Here is a 25,605-nt window from a genome sequence, read left to right as displayed (position 1 = left end):
TTTTTTTCTTTGTACAGTAACTGTCAGTGTCAAACTTCAGGCACTGAGTGGTGTTTACAGGAAGTTGTTGACACTCTAAAAACTTTTGACTATTTCTTTATAGAGGATTTCACCTGCTGTGCATATGGTGACCTTTAGCTCACCTTTGGCCAAAGGAGACCCCAATTCCAAAACAAGGAGCTGTGCCCACTGCTGCAGGACACAGCACTGCTCCCACACACACCAGCAATCACTTGAACAGCTAATTGAATAGAGTATTTCTGCTTTAAGTTGCAGTTTTTCATATTCAAATCACTGATTTTTCTGCATTGTTGGTTGCATTTTACAAAACCTGAGTAATTTTCACATAGGGTTCTAATTTTCAAGCACTTCTAAGATTTCAAGTTAAAGACATTTGATTAGGATATTCACACTTTAAAAAGCCGACATTCAGGTCACTGTTACACAGTTTAGTGGTCACATTTCTATCAGAGTGAGACATTCAAGACAAACCAAGAGCAACCACAGCAGCTGTCAATCCCAATTCATGGCTTACAGGCAGGACATGAAGAGAAAGTGGACTTTGCAGAGGTAGTTCTGAGACAAGTAACTCGGGGAATTTAGGCTGCTGTGAGTTGTTCTCTGGATAAATGAAAGCCCTCTGCCTGCTGCGTTGTTCTGCTCTGTAAAACCAGGGACACAAACTTCTCTGTCAGTCACTGGCCCACAGTCCTGCTGCTCTCTGCAAAAGCCATTTTGCCAACTGACCAAGGTTTCAGCTGAGCTCCTCTGAGACAAGAAGCACTGAATTCTGTGCTATATTGGCCAAAAGAGCCTCTTCTCTCCAGAAGCAGCACTGAACAGCAGCTTATCCTACATGGCTACAGATCAGCAAAGCTGCTCATCCCTGCCACAGCAGAACTTCACAGCTTTGTGAAACCTTTACACTCAGAAACACTGTGCTCCAAGAACAGGGTACTGCCCCTTACAGCCCTCAACAGGGTGACCCAATTTCATTCCTTTTCATAATGGGCAAACACCTTCTCTGTCACAGGATTCTCCAAAAAGGAGACTATAGTGGAAATAAAGTTCCTGGCAATTTGCAGAATTGGCCTAGACACCATCAGGAAAAAAAAATAAACCCAAACCTCAAAAACCTTAACTGGCAAATAACTTGAAGTCCCTCATTCATTTTAACCAAAGTTATTTTTTCTACATAATATACTGATAGTTTGGTCCATCCATTCAAGCTCTTTTAGAATTGTTCCAATGAAGGCACGATACAAACCAGCTGTGATTTCTGCAAATTTAAGATGTCAAAATCAGAAATACTTTGGTGTTTCAGTTTGTGTCTGGTGTTTCAGTTTGTGATCTAGTGTTTAAGTTTTCTGTAGGTTTAAATAGCATTTAAGTGTTCTGCAATCTACATAACATCATACTTTTCCCCAGCATAGGTAAAAATACACACGTTCTCAGGTTTTTATGAACAACCTTAAAATTCATATGATCTCACACTGAGAAATGTCTTCGTGCTTAAGACATTCACAATATTCACAAAGATTTATGATACAACGACTTTGTCATTTACGAGGAAATAAAGCAGATCTGCAAAGAACTCTATATAAACTCAAGAACAGTTGATTTAGGCAAGGTAATATATGAATTAAATCTGAAACCCTAGTTAGGAAAAGACTAACTGAAGTAGCAAAAGAATTCAGGTTCCTGTGCTAGCAACAACAAAGAGTTTTGCAAGGGGAAATGTACAAATTACCACTATTTTCATGAATGCAAGAAGCAACTGTGGACTCTGACACTCGTTTCTTCTGTACTTTAGTATGAATGAAAAAAGGTTACATCTTCATAATGCAGATGCATCACTTAGAGTAATCTAAAAATCAAATGGAGTGTTTAATTAACAGTTACAGTATAATGTCTGAACTCCTTTCACCTCAGGAAGAAGACTGTGCAAATGAGGAATGGCCCCTTCACATTTCAGATGAATAAAGAAAGAAAAAGGAAAGCAGCTCCAGCAGGGTTGGTTTTAAGTATCTTCTGCTCATGATGTAGCCATGTCCCTGCTGCATCCATCCTCCTTGCTCAGCAGTAAGGAGAGCTGTATTTTCCATGATAATTTCTTTGCATTTCAACTCTAATCTCGACCGGTACAATTCCCAACAAATTGCTTTTGCCTGTTTTTTTTTTATTATTATCTTATGTTTATTATTGCACTTTTCCACGTGCAGTGTATGGAGATGAGATTCCATGTGCAATCTATTGTGTGAGGTGTTTTGATCAATAATCTCGTTCTGCTGATTAAGCAGGGGCTCCTGTTTTGGCAAGATAACATTAGTTTCTCCTGTCATGCTCCAAAAGCTATTGGGAATCTTCAGCAGATCATTAGATATGCTACAATAAAGCTGTGGTACATTCTCTTTTCTTTCCTAAATTACTTCTTCACTGTCCTATCGTTCCTCGTCACTGCTGGCACTGCATTATTATTACAGCTCCCCTGAAACTTGCACTAGAGCCATGTCTGCAGGCCATAGGATGCCATTTTCAATTGCAGCTTCTGCTTGAAAATATAAATTAAGAAAATTTCATTATCTCCTGCCAAGGGCCATTATTCACCATTGTTCTGAGGAAGATTAAAAACACACAGTCTATGGACTTGAACAAATACTCCAGCATTAGAATGAGAAGCACAGTGTATCGTGACCAGAGCAGAAAGGGAAGCACTGGAATCTGAACAGCAGCCTCTGGAAAGGCACTGGCATGACATGGATCACACCAACTGAGTCAAGGAAGGGGTCACCTTTATGGGCAAGTCACATCTGTCACAGAAAGACATACAGATGCTTTACAAGTGGTTCCTGCAGTCTGCAAAAATAAAGTATGTGTGAAATAATGTCCACATTGCAATTCATCCTTCTAATGCCTTTGTTTCGCATATTAACTTTGACAAATAGAGTAATTTAAAAGAAAAGGATATGGATTAATGTCTAGCCAGAAAAGAACTATCAAAATAATTTTGGGTATTCCTGCATTCTTCATTTCCATGAATGCAGCGTTTCATTAAGTAGGTTAAAATGCAAACACAGAAAACATCATGTGTACTTCACTATAAAAAACCCAAAATACAGTATAAAACCACATCTAATAGATAAAATTCATTTTCAATAACACTGTCAATACATTAAAAAAAAATCTATCTTGGTACGTTTTGAAACTTTCAAGTGAGATCTGACAATATTTCTCTTTCAGCACATTGATTAAACACTCAAAAGCCAGCCCGTGGCACGTTCCTGCACATTGCCTGCAGCACCTGCTCAGACAGCACCAGAGGCACAAACTCACCACACACTCCATATGCTCCTCTTGTTCCTCACTCACCCGGGGTGAGCCCCCATCTGAGCAAAAGGATATGGGAATGTGGGATGAATACACTCCATGTACTGACTCCAACTGAAAAACTCCTGAAGTCTTTACCCAGAGTCAGTAGCTGTCTTTACAGATGCATCCCTAATGGGCTACAATGCCATGTGAGGTGTTCCTTTGCCTTTGTGTGCATCTTTACTAAACCTCCACTCCTGTCACCAAACTCACAGCTACCTGGGTATGAAGATGTCAGATATTACTTCAATGTTATGTTTTATTAATCTGGTCTTGGAAAGAATGTACAGAACTGACATATAAAACAGCCAGAGAACAGAGATTCTATTTTAGGGGTGCTCAGATAAAATTATTTAAAGGAATGTACTTAAATTCTGAGTTTCAGGTTCACCTCACAAGCAATACATGATTACACACTGAAACCTAATGAGTTAGCAATTTAAGCCTGAAAAAAAGAGCTGCTAAGAAAACCCAGCCTTCCTGTAAAGCCTGGATTTGAAGCAGCATTGGCCAGCCAGCACTGCCACTTCAGAGTGCCCCAGCAACGGGCACAAAAGTGGCACAACCCTTCCCATGCAGGAACAGTGAGTGCACGAGTCTCTACAGAGCCATGCTTCCTTCAGGGTGGACATGTAATCCTGGAACTGGCCTTTTAAAAGCCCAGGAAACCTCACCGACAACGTTGCTTACTCTTGTGGAAGATTTTCTAAAAATTATTTTCCAGTTAGAATCCCCAAAACTATTACAGGGGAACGAGTATGCAAAAAGAACAGAGTAGCAATTCTACCTAGCAAAAAGAGAAAACAGATTTAGTGTGCTGTGGTTGGTAGTTTTCATAATCCAAGAAAAAAAAGGGAGATACATGAGCAGATATGATAGTGGAACTTGGCCATAAGAGATGTGTCTAGATACTGGCAACCCTCCTGTGACCACTAAAGCAGTGAGGCATGCTAGAGCTTGGTTTGAAAATTCACAAAGCAGTCCAGGGATTTCTACAACATGACCATTACAGCAATAAACCTGGTGGGTTTAGATAAAAAATATTTGAAGGGGGGGGAGGGAAAATTTTTTCAGGTTTTCTTTTATATTTTATTTTTAAATATAATATCGACAATTTGTTGAATCTTCCTAATTACCAAGTACACATATATAAGGAAGCAAAACAATGTATAATTAATATTGTAGAAGGTGCACCATAGCGTCGTTTCTGTTTGCCCAATAAAAATGCAATAATATTAAACTGTGCTTTCCCTGTAAAATGTAATCTTGTGGGAGTTTAAGGGTACACATTAAGCATAAAAACTCCAAATAGACAATAAAACAGCATAAAATATGCAACTCCCACAGGCCTTTTCTCAGGATTACCCAGTCTGATCCACTGTCAATGAATGTGTATCAGACTTGTCTGGCAAAGTAATTTGACAGTATTTCTTGCTTTCAACCTCTTCTTACAACTTTAATACATTTAGTTATGACCCATTTGCCTTTTAGTATTCATGTCTCTAAGTTCAAAGCAGTCACTGTTAAAATGATGAATCTTCTCACTTGCATCTGAAATAGTTTTTTCTTGTCACAATTCATCCTTGTTCTAGCACTTTGCTTATTGGTGTAAATGCTATTATTATGGGGTTATCATTAACCAGAAACTAGAGCATCAGATAAAAGAGGGAAAAGAAAAAAAAAGCAAAAGGAAATGTGGATTCCAGTGGAATAGTTAACTTGGTATTTTTTAAGCGCTTTTATAATCCCATCTTTCTATCCCCACTACTTTCTACCACATATATAGAAGGTCTACTAGAGCAACCAGAGCTTGTGAGGAGATGGCTGTAAATCAAGGACAGCAAAAGCAGACATGAAGGATGCAATGAGGTGTGCAAAGTACACGGAACAATCTCCTGGTGAGGGTGGCGTGGGGACAAACCCAAAGCCCGGAACAGCACGAGGCAGAGGAGACCTGCTTTTTACAGAAGATGCTTCTGGTGCAACCCTGCCTGAGGAATAAGGAATGGAAATACAGTGATTTTCACAATCCTGTCACATTATTTACATGCAGGCATACTTGCAAGCGAGCTGCAGCACGGGATTACAGGCAGTGGATGTCTCAGCACACCAACTAAGCCAAGCAGATCCGCACTGCTGAAAAGTAATCAGCTCAAAAGATCCAATTAAACGTTTCACCATTTAGACAAAATAAATAGCCTGCAGCTATGCTTATTTACTAATGAAAACTTTAGTAGTGCAGCCCCGTCCTATCTGAGCAATTTCCTCAGATTATTCACACTGGGTGAGCACAAGTGCAGCAGCACACCCTGAGCATCCAAGCAGGTTCCAGGGGAGGAACGTGGGGCTGTGCAATAAACCCAGAGCTTTACCAGGGGCATTCACTCCTGAGGCACAGTGCTACAGAAAATCCAGGGGAAAATCCTGAAGCACAGTGTCTGATCCTTGGGAATAACACTGCAACAGACTTGCAGGAGAAGAGACTACCAGGTAGAGAGTACGAGGCAAGAGTAAAAAGCCTTTAAAATTCTTTTTTTTGCAGCACTGTTGATCTTTTTTATCCATGGCTTGGCATGCAGCATATTCATAATGTGGTTAAAAGTTATGTAACTTTTAGCAGCTTCTGAGTCACTATTAAATGAGTAACTTGAAGAATTACAATACTGAAAATATTGGAAATATGTAGCTTTATCCTTCACGTTAATTTGCACAGATCTAAAATACGTTTTTAACAATCACCCACTTTAATTACTAAAATAAAATAAAATGACAGGTGTGATTTGTTACTGCAACTCCTGAAACACAGAAGCCTTGGTAGACTCTCAATGCCCACAGCAGACTCCAGGCCTGTGCAATGCAAGTTCAGCTTGAGTCACTGTGGGTCTCCTGAGTTCAACACACCTCTTCTGCTTACAGAACTGCATACTCAACATCAAACTATCTTGTCTCTAACAGGAAATGAACACTTGGTCATTAACAGAATTGGCCACTGAGACAACTGGATTCCATAGGGTCCTTTGGTTTCCCTGTGCAAAGGGCAGGATGAGGACAATTTCAAATGGGGTGTGCAGTGGGGGCAACCCTAACTCAACTTTAACACATGCATTCACCTTGAATAATTAAAAATACTGTAGCCTGTATCAATTAGGAGAAATTATTGATAAAAATGTTCACCCACTGCAGTTTGCAGATGGAAAACGATCATATTTTTAACAAGGGAAATGGGAAATCGCTATGGGATGCCCTGCTTAGATTAAATTAGCAAGATCTTGTTATCAGACCATATAAAAGATACACCATAATAAGACGTGACCTTGCAGAACCTTGGAGCCAATCTGACTTTTTTCCCCCTGTAACCCTTCCTAATTATCTGCAAAGTTACAGACCCTTTTGTGGCAGGTTATTTTTCTGTGAATAGTGAGGGGTTTTGGGCTTTTAAATATTTAATTAGTCTTCTGATATGAGAATTGCTGCACATGCCAACTGCTTCGATTTTCAAACTGTGTTCATCCTAATTATGCTCAGATTTAGATTGGTCATCCCAAACCTCTCACTCTCGTAATTATTTACTCCTTAAAGATCATTCAGCAGAGAAATATTTTTCACCCTTATGGCTTTTCCTTTCCACAAATGGCTTTTCTGGTCCGTTAATTACCCACTCAGAGGATTAGAGTTTGTAATAATGCAAGAGATCCTGCACGTAAGACGAATTTTACAGGGTGAAAAAGAATAAATTGTTTTTTGTAAACTCGCCTTGGGGAATACCCCCTTTCTGGATTATAATTTTCATCGACAGAGGCCATGTGCCCACCCCTGCACATCCACCAACCCCACAGGGCCACGGAGTGACTCATTTGTGCAGCTCAACAGAACCTGGAGTGAAACGCTGAGCAAGAGGCAAAAGACAACTTGGTTACTTTAGGAGATTTATCAGAGTGCAATCTGCTGGCAGTAAGGTACGGTCCTTTTTCTCATAATTTTTAATGCAGATTTCATGGCCTTAAAGTTACGTACGTTTAACTGATAACTAATAATAAAATTACAACTTTTCTCATTTCATCTGCTGATTTTTTCCAGAAGTGCTGTCCCTTGGTAGATCTTTAATCAACTCTGTAACAGTGGTGTCATTTCCTATTAAAATGTGTCTGAGAGTCCTCACTACAAGTACTTTCTTTTCTTCTGAGAGGAATGCTTGTCACAAAAGCACTGTTATTCATTACCCACAGCAATGTCTGGATCTAATTATCATCTGGAAAGCTTGCAGGGCTTCCAGGTATAGGACTTCCCCTGCAAAAGTATCCTGTTCTAACTTGGAAGGCACAATCCCACTTTCTTCTTTGCAATTGGAAGGTAAGGGATTAAGTTACTGATGTGAGCTGTGCACTCCATCGTTCCTGGAACTTCCAGTTTTAAGCCCAACAGAGTTTAGGGGACTCCTTCCATTCCCTTATTTCCACATCTGCAAAAATCCTGCCTGTGCTGCAGTTGTTTTTTACCCAAGTCCAGCAGACTCACCACCGTAAAACACAGACCAGAAAACTCACTGGCTTGACTCTGTCAGTGCACAGATAATCTTTAATTGTGTCAAAAATATTCATGATCTAATCCTTTTATCAAACTGTCTGCCACTGAAGGAGTCTCGTGTGCCTGCACAATTAAAAACCGCATGTCAGCCACACGTAACACTGTGTTACATTTGATGCAAATCCTTTCCTATTGAAATAAGCACTGGGCTGACAGCAGGAAGTGGCTGATAAGAAAGCAACAAGGCATTGCTGATGGCATTCATGATAACTGAGCTCTAACTCATATATGTTCTGTCTACAGCACGTTACCCAAAGTGCTCCTGTTTTAAGTGCAACTCCAGGAGGTGTTCTTTTGCTGTATCTCTGCCACAAAGGCAGCAAAATTATCCAAGAAAGCTAAATACACAAAGTAAATTATGTTTTTCATACCCACCAGTGATGCTGGCACCAGAATAATATACTGAGAGTAATATCACTGCTGCTGCATCCTAGATGAGAAAACACCTACAGCTTCATGAGAGTAACAGTACAGTTGAGCTCAGTGCTGCTAAGAAATTCTGTAAACAGGGAAAGATTATGGCTTCAGAACTGTCACTTTATTGCTACACTTACGACTCAGCCTAAATGAAAATACTTAATAGACAGAGCACAAACTCTTGAGTTATGGTGAAGCAACTATTTTACAGTGCTGCAAAAAGGTGTGTATTAAATACAATTCCAAATTGCTCCTTCATCATATACGTATATATCACAAGAAGCAAGGTAAGGTTTAAGATTACAGACTACTACTAAGAAAGGCATTTAGACACCTTTGCACTTACAACAGCAAAATATAGATCCTGCCAGATGAAACATTATACAGCCTGGTGTCATTAAGGAGGAGTAAGACTTCTTCCTCCAAGGTGTTTGAACTGCATGACTTTGGTCAGGACAGTTTGCCCAATGAAATGATTTTGCTGCCTCATTTCTTTTCTTTTTTTTTTTTTTTTCTGCTTTGCATGTGTATGTGTGTGTGTGTATGGGTATGTGTGTGTATGTGTATGTCTGTGTATGGGTATGTGTGTGTTGGGGTGTGTGTGTGCACGTATGGACTAGAAGACATTGAAATGCAAAGGTTCCTACAGCTATCGTATTATTGGGTAAACCTGAAAAAAAAGCTCTCCATAGTAAATTTGTAGTAGAGCTTCTGTGCTGCAAGGGTATTATAAAGCAGGTTTGACATGGAAAAAACTGCTCGTGGTAAGAACCTTTCCTTCCCATTGATGTGTCTACAGAGGGCTAAAAATATCCTGAATACCCAGCGTTCGGTCTGTGTAACACTCTTAAGACTGCATTAACTTCATTGCAGTAACTTGTTTTATAGGCTCAGTTCATCATGACCTATAAAATGTTAAGCTGAAGTGCTTTAAATATCTGCTAACACCGTGTGCCAGCCCGGGAGTACAAGGCACTGTGCTGTGAAGCGGCAAAGGCAGAGCTGTGCCGAGGAAGTGGCACGCACTCCCCTGTCACTGAGATAAACAGGGGCAGCAGCTCAATAATGGATGAGACAGGCAGCCAATCTGCAGAGAAAACAGCAGCTCTACCTGAAGCCTTCCTTTGGTTTTATCGTGCTGCTATGACGGTGGTTTTCGAGATTGCTCCTTAAAAAACCCACTAAGGGGCACACATGCAAAGTCCTTTCATTCACAGCTATTACAGCAAAGGAAAAAAATAAAGAGACCTCTTTTATTTGTGGCAGTAGTACTTTTGCTAATTATTGTTCTGCATTATGAAGAAGGTAAAATGCAAAGAGGGAAATTATCTGTGTTTTTCAGTAATCATGGCCCATTTATTAAGCAATTAGATTGCAATTTTACTATTAGAGAGAGAAAAAAAGAAATGTTGTAAAATACCGCTATTGATTGTATCTTTGATCCCTAAACTCTTCCTTTTTAGCAACCTCATTAATGTCAAAATGCCATGAATATGGCCACCCCTTTTTAGACTGTATACCCTGGGCACAGGCAGAATCTATGGGATTCAATAAAGAAGATTTTCTTGTTGAATTCAACTAAAAGCTTAATTGAGCCACAAAGGTCAGAAGGTTCTTTTTATTTTAAGTAGGAGATTATTCCGTGGCAGAAGGAAAATTACAGAATATGAGATCTGCTCATTTCTATACTACTCTGTAGCTACTTTTTCATTTTTAAACCCACGTTACTCTTCTACTCCTTTCCTCTGAATTAAACATCTTCACTGTAATAATCTTTAAATTCCATTTCATTTGTGTTACTAATGAAAACTTTACACTTTCATGGCTACTGCTGACTTTTAACGCTAAAAAGGACCCATAATTTACTCACATATATTAAATTCGTATTAATCTCTCCTAATTTACGATCTACACCCTGCTCTGCCCATCTTCACGTACCTTTTCCACGTCAGTTCTGTTTACTAAGTGATATTCAACAGATTTCCTATAGTGCAATGAACCTTAACAGGCAGCTTTTAATTGCCTCGCACAGGAAACCACATCACTATTAATTCCACAGCAACAGTATAAAATAAAACTATTGCTGCTCAGACTCCAGAGCAATTAGACCTCTCGGCTATTTGGCTAACTCTGCTTCATGATACCCAGTGCAGTTAATTATATTTTTTGATGTTAATAGTCTCTGTCAGTTTCAAGCATAACTCCTCTTTGATGAATATTTAAATTATATTTGAATAAAAAAATAATCTTGGTTACATTTCATATTCAGCAGTCATCACAGCTTAATAAAGGTCTCCTCAGCAAGGCCTGAGATAAATGGCTATATGAACACATGTATAAAGTCCTAAATCAACTTATCAGATAATGGAGCTGTTTTGGCTAAGTATTATAGAGGATATACGGGGGTTGGAGGAATTAGCAGGCTTCAACTATTACATTATTATTCTATATGAACTAAATTTGGCACGGCAACATATAAGTAAATCATAATTTTTCAACAATAGAGTTCTGAGTGCAACTGAACCAGGAACTTATATTGCCTAGACTAGAAATATGAAAACTATGTAAAATCCACAGGAGCTCATCCAAGAGGACACAACATTCAACTGAAAGGTGCTGAAGGTTCAGCAATGTCGTCTCAGTCAAGTTACCAAACGTTAGCAAACTACCAAGATAGGTAATTACAGACCCAAAACACAGAGCACGTGATTAACTGTGGGCTAAACAGTGTGCACACCTGGCAGAGCCCATTTCAGCAAGCACAAAAAGCCCACGTGAAAATCACAGGCTGATGTATTTTATATGATGCTCAAATATACAAGCAACAGCACATAATATTTAAAATTTTATGTATACATATGTATAGTCACATTTATTTTCACCCATGAATAGCAAGGCAAGGCTGATGAGTATGTATATATGATCCTCCAGATAAGATATGTGCTGACTTAAAAAGAATTTGATGGTGGTTTTGCTAAAATAAAGGAAGAGAACAGCTTGAATACAAGATATGAAAACACTATATAGAATATCAAGCTACACCCTAGTAAAATAATGAATCCCATCTTTCTTGAAGTAAACTAAATCTAAATTTTAAATGTCATTAGTTGGTATGAATGATCCTTTTGTTGTTTCCTTTGTAGCTTGTCCAATGTCATGACTACATCCACAGGCCTGTGTGTTATGTGCTTGCACGTGTGCAATGTAATTTCTTCTGCAGAAAATTAAAATAGAACATGCTGCAAAAAGATGATCAAGTACCACTGACAGCTATTTCCCCTCACCTGACTGCTCAGAACCTCATAATATGAGGATTTGTATTTAATTTACTAAGTAATGCCATGATAGAACAACCCCATTAATAAAACCCCCTATTTTTAATGAGTAAGACTAGACCTACTACTTTCCTATTAAGAATTAATGATAGTGAAAATGTACAATGCCTGATAAGGTTCTTCTCAGTCACGGGTATTCCTGTTTTCAGCAGTATGCTCCACGAAAATTCCAGGCCCTGTGATTATGCCTTGTTCATGAAAACAGGCTACAAGTATTTCTGCTTTTTTCTTTATATTTGAGTCATAACAAAGTCTTGTGACTAACACACAGAAAACAAAACAAAACAGAAATCAATCTGGCCATGGCTCGGTATTGTGAAAACCTCAGTTTCAAAATAAAGAGCATTTTAAGCTTCTGCTGCATCTAAATACTCACAGGGCTGGCTGCTGTACTAAAACCTATGTCTGTTCCAGATTAGATGTCTTCATTTAAAAGGGTGCTTACAAAAAGCTATCTAATGTTGATAATCTTGTTTGGTAAATGTTTTGTGAAGCAGTTGTCAGGCAGCTGGAACAGAAAGCACTGGCACACCAAAGCAAAGGAAGGAGCTGGTAACCATGTGAGATCAGCATCACTGCCACAGTGTACCCATCCACTACAGCCTGGGCTACCCTGGCATCAGCACTGGCATCTCCCTGACACAAAAAGAACAGACAGGCAAGCTCTTCATCACCAGAAAGCAGAAAAAGACAAGGTGCCCCTTTTACTGGGAGACGCTTTTCACCACACTAGCAAAGAGAGGCAACCTTCGGCTGCAGGAGGAGAAGGGAAGGAAAAAGCAAGGATGGCAGCAGGGGTCAGCAGAGCCCGTGCCTAAGCCTGGCAGCCCCCGCAGTGCAGTGTGCCATCCCCTCAGTCACAGGCAGTTTGAGTGGCAGCAGGGAAAACCCACCCCTGGAAAGGTTGTAGGTCACACCACGAAATGCAAACCTGAAACACGGAATCAACCCTGAGCCCTGGCTGAGGGAACTGTTTTGAAGGAGGTACTGAAATGCTTTTTATGGAAGTCTTGCAAAGGTTGGAATTCAGGTGACCCCACAGCAGGTTTTGCCTTTGACCAGCAAAGCACTCTGTGCCAAGCCTGCTTGTGGGCACACCTTTTTGCTCCCATGAGTGAGAATCATCACAGGGCATCTTACCCACTGTCCACCCAAGCCTGGAGTCTGTGGAAGATTTTCTTTATTCACTGACATTATGGAACAGTTTTTACTTGGAAGGACACTACTACAGTGTGATAGAACTTCTCTGAGGACCCGACAAGCAGGAACAGGAAAGAGGGTCCAAAAGATGGGTCTTCTTCAGAATGGAACTCAATTTGTTTTCTTCCAAAAATGTCTGACTCATTTACATACAGGACTTTTCAAAATTATGTATTTCTTGGATATATGACTAGGTGGAAAAGAATGAACGCCTCCCTTCTCCCAACCTCCCACGGGATGGATTAAGAAAAAAATCAGTCCTAGGAGAAGGAATGGATATGATGCTGCTTCCTCCAGCTTCCCCTGATCACCCCGTGGGGCAGGAGGCACACCCTGACATTCTGGGGTCACCACAGACAGGGGAACTGAAGGTACACGTGTGGCCTGGGCTATAGATAGGACAGGGGACATGCCACAGGAAAAGCAAACACTGCTGAAGAGGATTTATTCCTCTTTTAATCCTTTTCTGCAACAATGGTCTAAAAGGGAAGGGTATTTTAAAAAATTACAGTTCCCTAATTTCATCTATTATACCTGACGCATTTTTATATTTAACGTTTGTTGGTGCATATTTAAAAAGCAAAATGATAGTGATTTATTACGTTTAGTAAAAATGTAAAGTTCACATAAAGCTGCAATTATAGTATAAATAGATGAAAATAGAATTTAAAGGCCATTTCAGTGCAGAACTGATGCAACTGCCTTTCTGTTGCAGCTCAAAAATAAACTCAATATACCAACTGTGAGATTACTTTTTTCTAATGTGGATGTTCACATGGCTTGTAAAGGAAGTTTAAACATTCTGCATTTTCTTCTTTTTAATGTTTACAACTATACTCTTGGTATCAGAGCATTTTAAAAAAATTAAAAATTCAAGGTATTTTAGCCTCTGTTAGGAGGGGAACAATGTTTTCTTTATGAAGTTAACATTAATTTGACTGTCAAGAGTAAATGCTTGAATTTTTCATCTAGGTAAATGATTTCATAGATTAAGAGTGAATAGGCTGTATTTTCTTTAAATACGAAACATTAATTTTCTACTAGTTCCAACAATAGCTATAACTAGAAGCTGCTCAAAAAATAAAGTGTACAGATTAGAAGAGACCTGACATTTTTTAAATATGGTATTTATCAAGATTTAAAATTTGCAGGCAAAAAAAAATAAGATGTAATTGCACTGTCCTGGAACCATAAAGATAGTTATCATGTCCAATCGTGACAACAAATAACAATAATAAATAAACATGAACTTTTGCCAAACCAAAAATTTAGGACTAGGAAAAATGATTCCTACTAAACAACCACTATGTTAAATTCAAAAAGAAAGGTGGCAGCATGCAAAAATCCATCTTAGCATCTTATCATTCCACTATAAAACGACATACACTATAGGCCTTCGATTTGAAATGAATTTTAATTATGTACTTACAAGCACTTTTAAATATCTGTCATTATTTCAGGCTAATAAAACAGAAAGGCTGACACTTTGTGGTATCTACGTAACCCTTCAGTGCCTATCCTAACAAAAACCTGTTGTCCTTTGCAGTTGGCACTGGAGGCAGAAACTCCCGATGACCACGCAGGATTTCTGCACACAACTCCCACGACCCACCTGCACTGTGCCTGCCACGGACAGGATCCAAGGCCAGGGCACAGGGCAATTTTATCCTGTTCACTGCCAAATCCCTGCCATGCCCACAAAGAGCAGGACTAGTTACCCTGATCGACTCCAAAGTTCCGTGACAGTTTCTGCTGCAGCCACACAAATGCACTTTATGAGCAAGCAACCAGAGCAATTTCCTCAGGCTGCTTTGCATCTTCTGCTTCCCTGTTCATTTAATTTTGTTTTAAATGAAAAGGAAACAGATTTGTCCCTGCTAAAGGACAGTGGAGCACCGAGGAGTCTGATTATTTTAAGATCTAAGTGCCTGAAACGTGGGTCCTCTGCCACTCACTTATGCTACTTGCTCACCAAATATTCTAGAAATAAGCTTATTTCTATACTGAACTTCAGCACGTGGTAGGATCTCTCAAACCTGACGGTATGCAAACACTGGGGTTAATTATCAGAGAAGTGTGAAAGAGGAGAAGGATTTTCTGAAAGTCTAGTCTCTTTCTTCAAAGCTTTAATTTTAACCATGCCAGTCTGAAGTTTACATAGAACCTAAATACATCTGGAAGACTTTATTCTGGAATAATTGGGATGTAATTTCAATCAGGGACCGAAAATTTAATAACTACTTTACAAAAGTAAAAGAAAAGCAGTGAAGTCATTAGTGTTCCAGTCAGGCTTCCCAGGAAAGCTTTAAGTTAAAAATCTTTTGAGAACTCCTGAAAGGAAAGAAAAGGGTGAAGGAGAAAAGATTAAGTAGCAGCTCACCCTGAGAAAGAGGAGCTGATGCATCAGTGGGCACTGGCAAAGTGTGTGCCAGTATCTCAAATTCTCTGGAAGGGGAGCAGGGCACGTGATTACATGGCTTTGTGTTAAACTGGAAACCTCATCTTATTTTTCAATCTTCAGATTTCACAGTACTGATCTCATTAAGCCACTGTTTTCACCTTGTAATTGCAGTAAATGGAGTTGCTGTGCAAAAGCTGTGGAGTGATGTTGCAAGTGAATGATGAGTATTTAATAATTGCTGTGGAACTACATTTAACTGCACGTCTAAACTGAATTGAGTGGTCAAATGCAGTGGTGACACGGCTGACTTGACAAAAACATGTCATTAGTCCTTAAAAGTAAACACTGTAAGATTAAGTAGCAACAGAGAAACTATTGCTGCTTATTTATAACGGTAGGGAAGAAAAGCTTTCCGTCACCAAATATGGTTTTTTTTTTTCTATCAGTTAAAAAAAAAAGGAAAATCAATGAATCTGCTAGTCCTTCAGGTGAGATTTTTCTATGCAATTGCTGCCATCAAAATACAGCTGATGTGTTACTTTTATACATCAGATCAAGGACATGTGCTGAGCACCAAACAACAGTTTGCTTAGACAACAAAAAATTATGATCACCAATGTAGTTATAAATAAATGAGATACAAGAACTTCTAATATTTCATAAGAAATTTGCAACATTCTCCTATGCTTGCAATACAGCACAAATTGAGCAATTCTGGAAAAGATTAAGCAAGACAAGAAACAGCTTTTCTACTTAATGACAGGTTCTGAGAAAGAAAACTATGAAAGCAAACTTGCAAATTGCTAAAAATGCCAGACAAAAATAGAAAGCAAAGTGTCAAATGATCTTTGCCATTTGCTCAGACAAAAAAAAAAGAGAACAAAATGAAAAACTCTCTGAGCATAGATAATCTGAACCAATGTCCTACATGTGATCACAGCTTCCTTTTAATGTTGGATAAAGCATAAGAGTAGAAGATGGGGGATGTTCAAAAATACTCTCTGCTATCATAACCTTAAAGTTGATTAACTGAAAGGGGAGGATTGAAATTTCAGCTTTCCAGTAACAGTCTGATGTCACTTCAAGCAAGATTGTGCCTCTGTATTTGTCTCTGACTACCTTAATCTGTATATTTGCAGTGAACATCAGGAAGACTTTGATCAAAACACAACATGCATTTTACACAACAAGGAAGTCTACAGAGAGGCACTACATTTACAAAAGCAATTGAAGGTGGTTTCAAAGGGAGTTGACAGATTAGAGGATGATGACACTGCTGCTGCAGTCTCAATGGAAATCTGGCTTGATCTAATTAACAACTACGAAGTAGAACCACAAGAAGATAATTCAAACATGATTTAAAGAAGTTATATTACCTTTTTACTAGTGTAGCAATGGAGCCTTTCCCTACTGATCACAGAACAAGCCACAGGTTCAACACTGAAGAAGAATAAAAGGCCTGATATCCTTAATTTACCTCCAGCATTTGAAATTGAAGTCTGAAATATCTGACTACAGAAGTAGAAAACATCCACATATTCACATAAAAATAATAAAAAATTGTAAGAGTCTCACTCACGACAACTTGAGTGAATTGGTGAATCGAAATGGAAGATTATGTGAAGAGGTGACTCTGTGTTAGTGAGTGTTCTGAGGTCCAAACAGAGCAGAGGCAATGCAGCACAGCACACAGGACAACCTGCATACTTCCCTTGGCACATCTGTGTACATGCACAGAAAGCTCCCAGGTTATTCCCATCTCCTTTTCGTTCAGATTCCTCACCCTAGGAAAAAATGCACTGGGAGGAGAACTTCCCACCAAGGTTGAACTTGCAGTTTAAGGCAGCAGCAGTGCCAGGGACTGATTTGTGCTGACATCTCCACAACTGTCAGCACGAGGTGACTGCTGCCTGCACATGGCCTTTAGCACAGGACTGTCTGTGAGTCTGAGCTCTGATGCACCTTTTGTACTAAAAATACTTTTACTGGCACCTGGGGACATGGTTTAGAGGTGGACTTGGCAGTACTAGGCTAATGGTTGGATTCGATGATCTGAGAAGTCTTTCCCTACCTAAATTGGTTCTGTTGGTTCTCCTGTCTTTGAATGACAACTGCTGTCACTGAGAGAATGTAACTTGTGCTTATGTGCACATGTATGCTTATACACATGTGTACAATGACATATAATCATCCTGCCAGGCAATCATTCTGACGTTTTCCACTGGTTGCATTTTTTGGGTGGGAACTACAGCAATGATTTACTTCATTCACTGAAAAATGCAGCAGCCATTTGGTACCATTCTGAGGGTTGTCTGACCACCTGAAAGACAAGGAGATAGGGAATCTCCAAATAAGTGAACTGTTTTATTCTCTTTGCAGTTATCTTCCTGCCTTTTAACCTTTGCTCACAAAATGAGGGGAAAAAAAAACCCAACCCTTCTTATTGCAACTGGCAGTATATATTTCCTTTTAATATTATTAGCTAGAAATAATACTACCTGAATAGCAAAGTGGCAACTGCAACTCAACACCTCCTTCAGGATACAGCAGTTATACAGTACATAAGTCTCTCTGTTAATTCAGGCATTTCTCCTCTCTGGTCCTCAACATGTTCTGTGTATTTTTACCTTTGTGTCATAATCTTGTAGGCGTCTGGCAGGAAGCACTCTGTGTTCTCCATCTGGAAGGGGTCAGCATCACAGATCTTGTCGTCTGTCCGCCCGTAGTTGGCGCTCTCTATCATGATGACATCGCTGCCCGGGCACCGCAGGTCGATGGAGTAACCTTCGCAGGAGAGCTCCCTCCTCACCAAACCGAACGGGAGTGCTGCCCGGCTGAAACCTAAGCAGGGGAAGAAAGGGGGAAAGGGGATTGAACCCAAAGGATAAATGGCACTGGACTCCTCCTTTTCTGTCACACCAGCACTGACTCCATCAGCGTGCTGAAGGCAGGGCACCCTTACGCGGTTTGACCCGGTACCACATCGAGTGGAGCATCTTTCATGGAACTGTCACATCCCTGCATCACTGCTGGGTCCTTAATCTGGGAAAGGAGGAAGTTCCTTGTCACTGCTTCTAATCCTGGTGCAGGCAGACAGTGGAGCCTGTCTGCATGACTACACTGCACGTTCCACTGCCCACCTCTTTTCTCTCTGCTCCTGTCTCCACTCCTTGGGCACAGTCAGACAGGCTGTGTCTGAAGGCAGCAGAGCAGGCAGGATTTGCAGAAGTGATTTTAAAAAAAGAAAACAAAACAATCACAAAAAAACTAAAGCCATAGTTCCAACTTCCAACTTCATTAGTCTTTTTTACTTTGTGTCTCACCCTCTCCAGGAAGAGTTGGTTACTTTTGCTTAGCTATTTTATGACTTGATTCAATACACATGCTGATACTTTACCTGGTTGAACTTCAGTGCCCCTCACTATGTCTTTTACATAAATCAAACCACATATAGATAAGATTTTGAAAAAATATAGTAATGACTAGTACCACAAATTGCAGATTTGAACAATATCTCCCCCTCCCAAAAATGATACATGTGTTTCACAGAATTCTCATTTTTAAAATGCTTTTTCTACATAAGAGAATTTCTAAAAATAAGTAACTTCCCTAGTGAAGCAGCACAAAATACTTTAGAAACAAAACAAGGTTCAGCTATTCATCCATGTGTTTAGTCTTTCAGAGACATTTCTTTATGCAAAAAATATATTACATCGGAAGAAAAACTATCTGTATACTACAGTTTCTTGTACACAGTTACTGATGGATTGTTATCAGAGTATTCCTGTTTCTTACAAATCTGTGTGCATTACTGCCTTTTGGAAGACAAGCTGGGTAACATGGTAGTGCCAAAATCCTATTTCTTTAAAATAGTAAATCCTTCCTAAATTTTTACTAGAATTATAGATATTTCCTATTTTTTAAAAATGTCTTTGTAACACAGTAGCACAAGGCCATTAATATTTCAGTGCCGGCTGTTGGAGACCAGTTGTGACAGCACAGAGGAACAGCTCCTACATACGGAAAGTTGGAGATCTACGGTGTTTTGAAGGCAAAGAAAACAAACTTTTCTTAAAAAGTATGATGTGTTAGAAGAGGCAAGGAAATAAGATCTAAAAAAACCACAAGACAACTTGAGATAACCCTTTGATAGGAAATTTTCACACGAACCAGAGGCTGTCACTTTTTCTACTGAATTAATGATCTGTGGATTAAAACTCCTACCGTATGAAGATGATTATCTGTTAGGGCTGCAAAAATAAAGTTTTTTATAACTATCACACCAGATAGAGTCAATCCCCCATCCACCCCTCCAGTACCTGCATGTCCCTGCCTTCCCCTGGCACCAGCACCAGCCTTTGTACCCCTTGTGTATGATCTGAGACGAGGGGCTGGTGTGACCCCACTTCAGAAGAACCGGGGAGTTCCAGAAGGAGCAGCTCCTGCACTGGCCGTGGATTCCCCTGGCATGGGGGAAGCAAAAGGCAAGAGCACAGTGACCAGCTCTGCCTTTACCTAATGTTCTGTGGGATCATCTCCTATGTGAAAGCAGCCCCGCTACCCTGCCAGCACGTTTCAGGGTTTGCTGATGGGGGAGCTGGGAAAGCACCAAGTGCCATCCCCAGCTCACTCCTGGCCACCAGTTCAGCCACACATGCCACGAGCAATAACACACACTATTATTAGAGGCTTGCTGAAGTGTCACGAGCTGAAAGCTGGGAAGAGCTGAAACACGAATCCGTCACATTTACACCCTCCATGTTCCTCCCATGCAGCAAATTATTACAAGGAAGGCAGAGGCTGCTCCTGGCTCAGCGAGGGGGTGAGGTGGGCACAGGGAGGGCACAGCAGAGCCCCAGCACATGTGCACACAGCAGCTCCTCTGATCAGTGACCACTGTGACAGCCACGGTGGGACCCAATGTAATGCCACTAGTCACTGCCATTGCTGCATCCCCCCTCCTGTCAGCTCTAGTGCTCTCCAGATAAGCTCACCCCTCCAGCTGGCAGCACTGGTGCCCACATCTCCTGCACTCACCACGCGTGCCACCACCACGGCCTGGCCGGGGAGCCCACTGCTCCCAGACTCCTTGGGTTTCCATCAGCAAGGAGGGGAGCAGCTCCTACAGCTACCCAAAGGGGTGTCTGACCAGGGCAGGAGGGCAGGGGCAGGGTGGGCAGGGCACAGCTGCAGCACGTGCCACACCGAGCTCCCTGTGACGGGCACCGACCTCACGGATCCTGCAGCACAGGCTCCACTTCTGCCTAGGAATATTCTGAATTCAAACACGAGACCTCTGCAGCTTGCTACAAAGAAATCAGCTGCCTGCAAATCTTATTTCATCATCTATGGCAACCACTATAAGGACTATGAATGTGTTTTATCCTGCAGTTTTTCCCCCTGCAGGCATCCGTGAGAAGTTCTGTATTAGAACTTCTGTATTAGAACAAACATAAAAAATACTAGAGCAAGGTTAGATCACTTCACAGGCAACAGAGGACACACCTGAGATTGCAATGTAGGTGTTACATTGCAAAAGCAGAAAGCAATAAAGCAAAACAACGCAGTGTATGCTAGGTGGGAATGCTGCTCTAAGGAATCTCTATGGCGCAGAAAGAATTTTAACTAAATAAAATAAATAAATTTAAAGTCCACTGGCAGAGCTGCTGTGATCTTTATGCTGAAGCTTTATTTGTAATTTTCTCCTATCACCAAAGAAAAAATAAGTGTATCAACAAGCAAAGTGTAATTCAATCCATCTTGCAATCCTGACAATCGAAGAAAGAACTTGTGGGAGGCCCTGTGAGCGAAAAATCAATATTGCAGCTTTGTGCCGTGCAAATGTGAATACTGCCAAATAGCAGTGCTTAGGGTACAATGAACTGTTTTGCTCCATTTTCTCCTCTCTGAACAAATGATTTTGAAACGACAGCTTCTTTTGGAGCTATAAAACGTCGAGCAATAACTCCCCGCGCTTTAGGCAAGTGATTGGAATAAATACCTCTTGGCAACAGGTGCAATGACTTAGGACTGAAATTCATTTACATGCAGGAGATAATTCCCGATAAACAGATGCACTGCCACAGGATGGAAGTCTGAGCAACCTCCATGTGAAGGCTTCAGCATCGTTCCAGAGTTTCTCAGGCTCAAGCGTGTGGCTCTGTCAATAATGGATGCTGTCACCAGTAACTTTGGATCTCCAATGCAATTCCCGTGAGTGTTCTCAGCACTGCATTTTCCAACCAACCTGCACTCAACCTGCTCTTGCCTCACTGTACCTGGAACAAACCTATTTTGTTTGGCAGCCGAAATCAACGTTCCTCCTCTTCCTGCTGAAGGTTTCAAGGCAAGCTGTGCCCCGGCTGACAGGGGTCCTGCTGCTGCCACCCCGAGACACAACAGCCTCCCAGCTGCAAACACCTTCCTGGGGCACAACCTAAACACTGACTCCAGTCTCTTACCACACGCACCATATGCTGTCTCTGAGTCACTCTTTGTGTACATTAATCACTGTTGGATGTGACTGGTTTTGTTTTTTGTTTTGTTTGTTTTTTCAAAAATGGAAGAAGATTAATATCTAATGAGAAAAAGAGCATTGTTTCTGTCCTGCTGACCATTTTGATTATAGAAAAGCTTCCTGGCAAACATATGTTTCCTGCACTCCATATCTGCCTACAGATTAGTTGAGTGCAGGCTCTTTACTGAGAGGAGAAAATAAACTGCTTTTGCAAAATTGCGTTTCCGAGGAAAAAAGGTAGAGGGGATTTTTAGTGGTAATATACATTCTTTAATGCTTTATTGATCAATGTACACAGAAAACCAAAATGAAAGGAAACATCACCAACAAATACCTTTCCTCTGATATTTTAGTATATCAAATAAAAAATACAAGTTCTATGAAAGGACTGTAACTCAGAATCACGATTCAGAAATATGGTAAATTCACATTTGGCTAAAAATTTTTAACTTGAGTTTGCAATGCCTTATTTACCATTCTACTGCCTTGGTTCCTCCAGAGAAACTATTTGTCTTTACAAGGATAACCTAAATTTGTCAAAGTGCAAAGAAAAGTTAATAATTCACAGCATCCTGCCCACTTGCATACCATCTTTCTGAGCTGTCAATAATAAGAGAGCGAGCTAAGTTTGGTAGATAAAAGCAAAGAGGCACACCACATTTGAATGTTCACCCCATACCGAGGAAAAACAGTGGAATGTAAACAAGCTAACATCAGTACTCAACATCAGAAGCAAGGAACCTTTGATTAAAACTTTAAGCATAGAGAAAGTCAACATGGAAATACAACATTATTTCAAAAATGCAGATACCTGAAGAACTGAGAATCCACAACAAATCTCTGCAGAAATAAATATATATATATATATGTCTCTGTGAGCAAGGAAATATTGCTTCTTGTGTTATTTGGCTGTAACAGAAAGGTCTTTTGAAAAGAGCACATCTTTTCAAGCAGAATGTTTACAGTTGTCTCTTTCACAATCTCTTTTATTTTACCATATCATGCAACGTGATGATTTAAGTTCTGCACAAGATGAAGTGATGCGTCCCGGGCAGCATTTCAATAATATATTTTTAACAAATGCAAAGCCCGACGAAAACTGTGCTGAGAATTCCCTCCCTCCCCAGCGAAGTGCATGCGTGCACACACGGGAGGGTGCAGGGAGACAGCTGAACACACTCTGCCATCTGAAAATCATGCAAATGCTCAACAGGGGCCCTGCAAAGCTTTTACAATTCCACAGACAAGCCTCCTCAGCATCCTGCAGTTTCTAAAGAATCCCATGAACTCTGTCGGAGGAGACTTTTCTCCCCGTCTCTCAGCACTGTATGTATTTCACACAGACAAAAGTATGTTATTTTGTTAAACAGCTTTTAAATTATCCAATCCTGGTCAACAGATCACTACCAACTACTACAAGGACAGAGGCAATTTAAATGACAGCTGTGCTTTCTCATCCTATCTTTGAAGGAAAGAAGTCACTCTGGCAAGCATGTCTATTAAAAGATTACACTGGCACAGTCAGAGCTGCTGACACTGCCCAGAGGTCTGGAGTTCACAGCTCCTCTTTCAGGGCAGCCCCACAGCCAGCCCAGCACACAAACCCCTCTGTTCACTCGGGGTCACACTGCACAGGAAGCAATCACTGCAAAAATATTCTCTGCCATTTTATGTATGTACCCATTCTTGGCAATTAAGATGCTGGAAGGAGGGGACACTGAGAGAAAAGGGATTATTTAGCGAGGGAAATCTATTTTCTAGTGAGAGACATCTTCCTCCTTTATTGCAAACTCATTCATAAAAATGGGATTAATGCAAAACAAGGTACATGGAAGTGTCTCATTACCTGAACTTTAACAAAGAGGCACAGAGTCCAAAGGAACAGACTTGACCATTTAAATTACATGGAGGCAAAGCAACTTCTTCACTGAATAAATGAGCTGTGAGGGGTGACTCTTAACACTGCTTACTAGAATTCTGTTTCTCAGATGTTTCATATTTTAATTACTTGACTAAAATCTGGAATCCTACCTCTTACAGACTAGAAATACGAGTTGCTATCAATAAAAGCTTTTAAAAATCTTAAGTATCTAATGAAGGCTTTTTAGAAATATTTTTTACATTTTATTTGAACACGATTTAGTCTTTCAAAAAATTAAAATTTAAAAAATCTCTGTCAAACTTTAATGTTTTTCAAGATTCAGTGCGAGCAGCAGAATTACATCTGCAAGTAATTTTCTGTAATTGTATGCTTAATATTCAGTATGCATAAACATAAAGTACGTATGTCTGCTTAATGAAATTCAGGAGAGGAGCCAGAGCTACACCCTCTGACTCACACCAGGACGGGTCCTGCCTTCCAGGTTTACTGAAACTCATTACAGTTTTCCTTCTACGTTTTCCAGCCTCCATGCAATTCTCAAAAATAACCCTACGAGGCTCTCTTCAGCAAAAAAAAAAAAAAAGAGTCAGGGCTTACCTACTTTCTGCGCCCCGCTGAATGATTCAGCAAAACCTCAAGTGAGCAGCAGCACTCCCAGCACTCAGCCTTCCCATCCCTCCCTGCACGGCTGCCAAGGAGCTCAGGGGAATCCTCCCAAACAGCTCTCACCCCTCATTCAGAAGGGCAAGGATGTGTCTCTGAGGTGGCACAATTAAAGGGTTTTTTTGGACTGTGTTTTTGTGTGTGTGTGTGTGTGTGCACTTAATAGCAGGAGAGGAAAGAGGAGAGGGATGAGAGCTCCATGGACAGAGCTGCAGACACAGTCCTGCAATCACCCAGAACACTCAGAGCAGCCCGGGCAGCAGCCATGCACACATCCCACACAGTCCCAACCCCATCTGGAAGGAATCCCCACCAGGGGAAAAGAGACAGTTTGGTCTTCATGCCCATTTAATCCTTCACCTGCCTGCTGAGGCTGCCATTAGAGTGCTAATTAATGCTAAACTGTGAAAATGGGCTTCTGCACTTTGAATCCAGCCACACTGAAACTGGAGAGAAACCAGTAATTCCTTTAATGAAAGTCACCAAACCAGAGCCTGGTTCCTGGCAGCGTTTTAGCAGAGCCTACATATGGCAGATGGAAATCACGTGATCTAAACATGAAAGTCTAAATATCTAATATAAAAATACGTGTTCTTCAGTTCTCACTTAGAACCACATTTTATTCTCATCTGCATGCACCTTTCTCATCCCTTTCAGTGGGAGCTGTATGCATGAGAGCAAGACTTTGCCCTCTTGATCTAAAATTATCCCAGTTTAAAACAGCATTCATCTGTCAATGATATTTCTTTTCCTTTGCCAGCCAGATGTCTGTTCTCAGGCTGCAAGAATCTCCTGCCTTTTTTCCTTCACATCACACACACTTGATCCTCTGCCAGCCCACAGAAAGCACTCTACCCTTTTCTTTCTCGCCATTAAATACATTGCATCTTCAACGTTTCTCAAGGCAAGTAAGTCCCCTGGTCTCTGCAAACCCCCCTCCTGGAGGTTATCTCCAGTTTACCCACTGTGAACTCTCTGAGCACACCACCTGTCAGGAAGGAGAAGCTTCTGAATCAGAAACAACCTCCGAGAGAGGGAGGTAAGACACACAAAGGCTGATGTGTCAGAAATGTTGTGTCAACAGGATTTCCCATTGAATTACTTCCTCAGCACAGGATACCGGGAGCAGAATAAAAATAAATATTCTTTTATTTTCTACAAAAAATGTATTTTGACAACAATTTTTATTTCCAGTTATCTCAATCATGGATTGGAAACCATGTGTTGAGGAGGGGCA

The 25,605-nt window shown here is 40.5% G+C and overlaps 1 protein-coding gene across 35 annotated transcripts in view; it reads right to left on the bottom strand.

The window, feature by feature from the left end:
* The window catches only part of ADGRL2 (adhesion G protein-coupled receptor L2), a 173,123-nt gene that overhangs the window by 51,593 nt on the left and 95,925 nt on the right, over nucleotides 1–25,605 (bottom strand). For all 35 annotated transcript variants that reach the window (XM_064663867.1, XM_064663869.1, XM_064663866.1 and 32 more), the window contains one exon: nucleotides 17,934–18,147. In XM_064663867.1, the coding sequence (XP_064519937.1) occupies nucleotides 17,934–18,147 (214 nt within the window). The remainder of the gene's footprint in view (nucleotides 1–17,933; nucleotides 18,148–25,605) is intronic.

Source organism: Pseudopipra pipra, chromosome 9 (genome assembly GCF_036250125.1).
Source record: "Pseudopipra pipra isolate bDixPip1 chromosome 9, bDixPip1.hap1, whole genome shotgun sequence".
Lineage (NCBI taxonomy): Eukaryota > Metazoa > Chordata > Aves > Passeriformes > Pipridae > Pseudopipra > Pseudopipra pipra.
This window is presented reverse-complemented; position numbering and strand designations above follow the sequence as displayed.